The following is an 8,125-nucleotide window of genomic DNA, read 5'->3' as shown; positions in this document are numbered from 1 at the left end:
TAAATGTTTTTGTAATTTCTAAAAAAACATTTTCAACAAATGAATTTTTAAATCCATATTAAATGAAGTTTTTATATGTGTAGTATACGTAACCTAAATCATTAGCTTGTGTATTCGAATGATTTGAGTATAAATGTGATGCGCCGCAATTGCTAAGCACATATGTTTCTGCATTTCATACTAAACTTATAATGCGCCATAATCGGACGAGCTATGCGCCACAAAAGACGCAGGTCATCCAATTGCAGCGCAATGTGACTAATTGTTTCACTTCAATTTGGATGAAAATAATTAATTATTTGGTAAAAAAAATAATTTTAATCGAAAGATTATAACTTCACGTTTAATTTGAACTACCATACATGTGATTTTTACAAGGAGATCATTAATTTATTTTGAAAATGGCTTAAGTGCGCCGCAATCACCTATTCTCTCCTAATATTACTTCGATCAAAGTATCTTTAACATTATTATTATACGTAAAATTAACATTAGTATTTTTATTAGACTGTTTGTTATTTCCCAAATTGCTCGGATCCTTGCTCTCGCCTCTTGAAAGCTCACCTTTTTCTTTTGGGTTACAATGAAAGAAAATCACTATCTGATCTTGATAATTTAACTCTAGGTAGTGCCACACGCGCCAACTTTTTTCCCATTTAAATAACATGAGAAAATTATAAAAAAAATGTAACCAAATTAAACAACTTAAATTTGGGTTTAGCGAAGATTTTCACTTCCTGATGGTCCTATTATGAAACCAATGCTTATGCGGACTTTCCGAACCGAATTTCGATTGTGCCCACATATAATATTCTTTAAAAAATTGGGAAAAATGCATGTTAGCATTGTTTTTCGATATTTTATAGCAAAGACATGCGTAAACATTTATCTCAACATTTATCGAACAATTTGATAGTACTACAACCTATTTACGTTAATTAGAACCAAATTTTCATTGAAAAATGAAGGATTAAATTTGTGAACCGTTCAAAGCGGATTCAATACTTGAATTTTCAGAGAACCTTTGAACATCTTTAATTTCGGTTCTAGAGCACTTAAAAAGTTTTTAAAACCACAAAATTAAGGGTAATTTTAGTTGTTATGAATTCTTTCGGAAAATACTACATTAAATAGGACTTAATGTGGAAAGATCTCTACACGCATGGAAAATATAAATATTTAGAAAATAAACTGAAAACATCAAATAATGAAAAAAAATCTTGAAAAATTTAAAAGAAGAGCATGAAAAATAATGTTTTACAATATTGTTAAAAAAATTCAAATTCAAGCAAGTCAAAAATCTAATTGAAAAACAGACATTCAAAATAGAGTGTAACGGAGAATGCCTTGAAGAAGAGCCGGCTAGCTCGTACCACACGAGAAAATAGTTGCAAACCCGCGTTGCACAGTACTACTCGTCGATGCCTTGCTTCAACGAACTCCGGCGATGATCTCACGTTCAGTCTATTATCTCTATATCCCCCTTTTCTCTACTTTGAATGGCTGTTTTTCAATTAAATTTTTGACTTGCTTAAACTAGAATTTTTTAAAAAATTTTTAAAACATTATTTTTCATGCTTTTTTTTCCATGTTTTAAGATTTTTTATTTTTTCATTATTCAATGTTTTCAGTTCATTTTTTAAATATTTATATTTTTATGAGTGTAGAGATCTTCAATAGAAAAAACAAAATTTTTTTCATTTTTTTTAAATTTATTTATTTTAAAAGTATAAATAGTCATCAACATTGAAATGTACTAAAAATATAAAAATACTGCAAATATACGTATCACTATCAAGAGCTTTGGCCTGCAGCGGACAGGCAAATGTGATATAAATCTCGGTTCGTTAGATTAGCGATGATAATTCCACAACATTCAATCGGCAACCGCTTATGTATCAGCTCGTAAAAAGATATTGTTGCCCAGACCTGGAAAAATCTTCTTGATAATTTCTCGCACAGATGCACAAGGCAAACCACACCAAGACGCGAGGTAAACTCATTAATTTTTTTTGGGTGCGCCAACTCGAAGTAATCCTCGTATGTGAGTAGTTTCGCAACCTCATCAGGTCGTAGACGAACCAGATCGTAGATCGACAGACTCGGACTCATCATTGTCTCATTCTTTTCTCTGGCAAACTCCGCCTCGTCATAATAGTAAAATCTTTCGATTCGCAAATAAATCATTACTTTTTTTGCTTCTGTCGCGAACTTCTCGTCATCATACCAATATTCGTCGAGATCTGCCGCCTTCTCAAATAATTCATAGTTATGGAAAAATTTCATGATTGTTAAGGCATCGCTGCAGTCCGGTTCGTAACCTCTATTCTCCAGACGCTCGAAGACTGCCATCAGACCACATGCTAGGGTCAATTTAAATTTATCATCACGAAGCCACTCTGGATAGATAATAAGAAAATTGAAGCTAGACAGATCAGCGCCACGATCAACGAGTGAGTCGACAGCATTCAACATAAGATTTGTCACTGCATACTGCAAAGGTGTTCGACCTAACTTATCCTGAACGTCGATCTCCACCGTCTGCTGGACGTCTTCACAGATCTTCAAGAATATCTCCACCAATTCTTCCAGCTGGTATCTCGTGCAAATAATGTGCAAAGGTGTGAGTCCACTTTTAGTAGCCAAATTCGGATTGGCACCTCTTCTCAAAAGCAGTTCAGTCACTTCTTTAAGGCCACGATCCACCGCATAGTGCAGTGGTGTCTGGTGGAGTTCGTCCCGGGCGTCGATCTGCAGCGGATGATTTCTTCCGTCGCTGAGCTCAAATAACATCTTCATCAAGAAGCTAGCTTCTTCGCAATACATGCAAATAAATTGCAGAGGAGTCGTCCCTCCGTTGCTGGTCGAATTCAAATCGGCACCTTTTTTCATGAGCGATTCGGACAACTTTTTTTTACCTTTGGTCAAAGCTACGTTCAATGGTGTTAGGCCCTGCTCATCTCGAACTTCGAGCTTTACCGTCTGCTTGATGTCGTCGCAAATCTTAAAGAATATTCCCGCAAAGTCATCGTCTATTGTGCTTGACGCGATATGGTGCAGAGCAGTCAAACCCTTCTTGTCTGATAAATTCGGGTCAACTCCTCTTAGTCCAGGCCCCAGCTTCGCAATGGTCAAAAAAATTTTTTTAGTCGAGTTTTTTACACATTCCCATGTAAAATTGCCCGTTGAATCCGAATTTACATGTTGCCAGGCCCAAAAACGTGCCCAAAATTGTTTAAACAAATTTTTTTAAACAAATGGTCAAAATTTATGTTTTTTGACCTGGCAGTACATTTTTTAAGTTAATTGGATCATTTTAAAGAGAAAAGGTCTCTTGACATTTTTCTCTAAAGTTGATAGATTTCGAGTTATTCAACATTTTATGTTGCAAAAAACTCGAAAATGTCCAACTTCGACATTAAAAAAATATGTGAAAAACGTAAAATTTTGATGTTGCCATAGCGTTTTCTTACACTTCAAACATCCCTTTATAAAGTCCCGAAGCGTTTTAGACGATAAAATTGTTGAAAACCTGTTTGTTATCAACTTTTAAATCAGCGAGTTTGACGGTATGGTTAGCCATACGCATTGCTCCCGCAACTTGCGCTTGAAATTTTCATCAATTTTATCGTCTAAAACGCTTCGGGACTTTATAAAGGGATGTTTGAAGTGTAAGAAAACGCTATGGCAACATCAAAATTTTACGTTTTTCACATATTTTTTCAATGTCGAAGTTGGACATTTTCGAGTTTTTTGCAACATAAAATGTTGAATAACTCGAAATCTATCAACTTTAGAGAAAAATGTCAAGAGACCTTTTCTCTTTAAAATGATCCAATTAACTTAAAAAATGTACTGCCAGGTCAAAAAACATAAATTTTGACCATTTGTTTAAAAAAATTTGTTTAAACAATTTTGGGCACGTTTTTGGGCCTGGCAACATGCAAATTCGGATTCAGCGGAAAATTTTACATGGGAATATGTAAAAAACTCGACTAAAAAAATTTTTTTGACCATTGCGAAGCTGGGGCCTGGACTATCTTCTCAGTAGTAACTCGGTTAATTTATTGTGGCTATTGCGCACAGCTAAGTGCAATGGTGTCCGACCCAATTTATTCTGAACGTCGATCTGCACCGTCTGCTGGATGTCGTCACAAATTTGGAAGAACATTTCCGGCAAGTCATCGTCTGTTTCGCGTAACGCGATATAGTGCAAAGCCGTTAATCCCTTCTCGCCGGCCGAATTCGGGTCGGCGCCTCTTCTTAGTAGTAACTCAGTCAATTTCCTGAGACCATTGTCCAGAGCCAAGTGCAATGGTGTGTCACTCCTCTTATCTCGAACTTCGAGCTTTACCGTCTGCTGAATGTCGTCACAAATTTTGAAGAATGTGCCCGCCAAGTCATCGTCTGTTTCGCGTAACGCGATATGGTGCAAAGCCGTGAATCCCTCCTTGTCGGATAAATTCGGGTCGACTCCTCTTCTCAGTAGTAACTCGGTTAATTTCCTGTGGCTATTGCACACAGCTAAGTGCAATGGTGTCCAACCCAACTTATTCTGAACTTCGATCTGCACCGTCTGCTGGATGTCGTCGCAAATTTTGAAGAATGTGCCCGCCAAGTCATCGTCTGTTTCGCGTAACGCGATATGGTGCAAAGCCGTGAATCCCTCCTTGTCGGATAAATTCGGGTCAACTCCTCTTCTCAGTAGTAACTCGGTTAATTTCCTGTGGCTATTGCACACAGCTAAGTGCAATGGTGTCCAACCCAACTCATTCTGAACGTCGATCTGCACCGTCTGCTGGATGTCGTCGCAAATTTTGAAAAATGTTTCCGCCAAGTCATCGTCTATTTGGCGTAACGCAATATGGTGCAGAGCAGTCAAACCCTCCTTGTTGGATAAATTCGGGTCGACTCCTCTTCTCAGTAGCACCTCGGCAATTCGTTTTGTACCCAAGACTAAAGCAGATCGTAGTGGTGTAACACCCGTATTGTCTATGGCATCGACCTGCACCGTCTTGTCGATAGCATCACAAACTTGAAAGAAGATCTCTGCCAAGTCATCATCAACGCCTCTAGAGCATAGAGCGTGCAGAGGTGTACGTCCTTTTTCATCAGCCGAATTCGGATCGGCGCCGTTTGTTAGCAACAATTTGACCACTTTTCTGCAGCCATTACTCAGAGCCAAGTTTAGCGGTGTATCGAATGATTTTTGTTCAAGACAATTGGGATCCTGGCCAAACTCGAGAAATTTCTCGACAATGTCGTCACAGCCATTCTTACAGGCTACGTGAAAATGGGTACATCCATTTAGGTCAATGTAATTCACATCGCACCTGTCGTATATTTTAAAAAGTTCAGGTACGATATAGCTACTGCAGTTGTCTTTAGCCGCCAGATGCAGTGCAGTAGTGCGATGTAGCAGTGGCTTGAGGTATTCATCGACGTCGGGTTCGTCTTTGTATCCTGTCCTAACCACAAACTTGATGAATCTTTCACCTGCACCATAATGCACGTGTTCCTCTATGCACTTTATGGAATCCTTGAGAATGCACTCAATCTCTTCGGGACGAAAAAAGTCCCGCAGGTTCGGAAATTGACCCTTCCAATCGTTGATCAAAAGGTCAAATCGAAAGAGAAATTCAACTCGCTCTGTTTCAATCTCCCAATCGACGTTCCTTCGTAAGCCTTTTAACACATTCAATTTTCCACGGTTATACAAACCTACTTTGGATTCGTCGTCGTACGTAGACATCGTTTCGCGTACTCACCAGCACTTAAAAAAATGACTCAATGGAATCTTCTTGAATTTTAATCACTTATTACTTTTCTTTTTTTTTTTTCACAAAAATCACTATTGCTGCAGTCGAGATCTTTCTATAGCTGTTCACACGGTGGCGTCGTAACGCGTACTGACTATGAACGCGCTATGATCGATATAGAAAATTAAAAGCACGTGGCCGGAGCAATAAGAGGTAGGACGACCAGCTCGAGCTGTGGACTGCAATGAATGAATGAAATCGTAAACGCAGCGTGGTAGCAGCCGCTCGTGTGTAAAGCATACGCGGCAATAAGTACAATGGCACAGACTAGACATATATTGTAGGCACATACCCGTATACCTAAAACTGAACTTTCACTTTCTAATCGTTACCGAATTGAACGACTCGGACGCGTGGGATGAGAGAACCGGCTGAGTACGAGAGAGATAGAGATGCATGCAGCGACGCTACGCATAGACTTCATCATTAGGCTCCTTTCACCTAACTTGGATTGGATGCGTCTCTGATCGTGATCAAGGCGGTGCACAATGTGCATCGAATTAGGTGAGAGTAAATTCTGTCCGGTCCAACAGAATGATGGAACATGTATTTTAAACACATAGGAAATTCCGGCATTCCATCGGACGGAATTATCACTCACCTAGTGTATCATCTCGATTCTAGCTTTCGTTAGCTTGCATAGGCAATATCTATTAGAATTACGTTTAATTAATCAAGTTCTCGGGATTTATAATTGTGGTGGTAATAGAATGTAACTGCTGCAACTCTGGGGAAAATCTAAAAGAGTTCCAGAGTCCGCGACATTATAGCTAACGGCCGAGATGAAGCCGAGCTTTTTATTCGAGACTCAGGCCTGGATATAATTTTTTTTCACGGCGCGCGGGAAAAGTTTAAAATTGATTTCCCAATTTAATTTTAGTACACGCGGTCATAGTTCTAATACACGTTTATAGTTCTAATTAATTTCTTAATGATACGCAGTGAGCGGATTTTTTATTTATTTTTTCAACTTTGACAATTTAGGACTAATATAAAAACAACGTTTCAAAACTTGAAAATAGTATTCTTAAAAAAAATAAGTTGTATAAGAACAGCGGCAAGATGTGAAATTTCTTTACAAAAATAAAAAAAATCGCAAAATCAGTTAGAACCACTATAATATTTTTCCAATCTAACAGACGTATTTGTAAATGTAAATGTAGACTCCAAGTGTCAACCTACTAATTGCTCCTCGAGCTCTTGAGTCTCTGCTGTGACTGTTCTGTACGGAGAAGCTCGTACGTAGCAATGCTTCTATTATTCTTATTAAAATATGACTTAAATAATTATTTTATGGATGTTCATTCAGCGCATTCAGCACATGTTCTTAAAAAGAATTATTTGACTAGGCATCAAAAAACTCAAAAATAATGCAAGTATCGATAAGAATTTATAAATTATCATTTTATAATTTGTTAAACTCCGTTAGAACGTAGTTCATTTTTTATACAACCGTACATCTCACAAATGCCTCAATAAAAACGTGTAAACTATTTATTTCAACAGCTCGCTGAAGAGAAAGAATCCACAGATGTAACTTGTTGCCTATTTTATTGTACCGACAGATAGATAAAAAAATATGTAAAAAGAACAATATAAACACCAGGAGTGAAACTTCAGAGTCCTTTTCCGTGGTTGAGTTTTTTTCCAGAAATGTTGTCTGTCTTTTTTCTCTCTCTCTCTCTCTCGCACGGGGGGTCTCGTCGCTAAAAATTCGCGCTTCTCGCGTGTCCTATATGGCGTGTACGCGTATACATAAATATGCGGGCCCATCGGCACATCGAATGGTGTCTTGTCTGTCGCTTGGTGCTCGTGCACCAGACTAAGACAAAGGGATGCTGCTGTTGCTGCTGCAGCAGTATAGTGGCTGCGTGTTTGTGTGTGTGTGTGTGTGTGTGTGTGTGTGTGCCGCCTGCCTTTCTCCGGTTGCTCGACGAAGAGAAAAAACAAAAGCATTTTTTTGTGTCGTACTACCCGATCAAGAACAAAATGTTCGAATTACTCGACGAGGGAGTGAGCGCGCGCGCGCGCGAGAGAGAGAGAGAGACGTACGTAATGAAGCGTGCATAACGTGTGCGATCTTTGGGGCCAGCCAGTTGTCTATTGCGGGTGCAGGAAAGTGAGTGCCAGAGGAATAATTAGTCTTCCAAGAAGTCGGACTATAAGTTAAACTCAGCTTAGAGTTTCTCCTTTGACTTTTTGGGCCCTTTTTTCCGGAGATCAGGCACCGCGACACAATGAATAGAAGACACTTTTTTTCGAGAACACCAACGATCACGATCGATACTCGTCACAACCTTGAAACT

General features: G+C 38.6%; 2 protein-coding genes across 2 annotated transcripts; both read right to left on the bottom strand.

Annotated features, from left to right (window-relative positions):
- Positions 1-1,794: 1,794 nt before the first annotated feature.
- Positions 1,795-3,589, bottom strand: LOC106652177 (serine/threonine-protein phosphatase 6 regulatory ankyrin repeat subunit B-like). Its single transcript, XM_023461045.1, has 2 exons — positions 3,533-3,589; positions 1,795-3,120 (listed from the first exon to the last, which is right to left on the bottom strand). Exons 1-2 carry the CDS (start codon positions 3,587-3,589, stop codon positions 1,795-1,797), a joined length of 1,383 nt encoding a protein of 460 aa, XP_023316813.1.
- A 447-nt stretch (positions 3,590-4,036) lies between these two features.
- On the bottom strand, positions 4,037-5,752 carry LOC111694141 (ankyrin-1-like). Its single transcript, XM_023461044.1, has one exon. The coding sequence runs from the start codon at positions 5,750-5,752 to the stop codon at positions 4,037-4,039; it is 1,716 nt and encodes a 571-aa protein (XP_023316812.1).
- Positions 5,753-8,125: the final 2,373 nt, after the last annotated feature.

This window comes from Trichogramma pretiosum, unplaced genomic scaffold (genome assembly GCF_000599845.2).
Source record: "Trichogramma pretiosum strain Unisexual culture from Peru unplaced genomic scaffold, Tpre_2.0 scaffold18, whole genome shotgun sequence".
NCBI lineage: Eukaryota > Metazoa > Arthropoda > Insecta > Hymenoptera > Trichogrammatidae > Trichogramma > Trichogramma pretiosum.
This window is presented reverse-complemented; position numbering and strand designations above follow the sequence as displayed.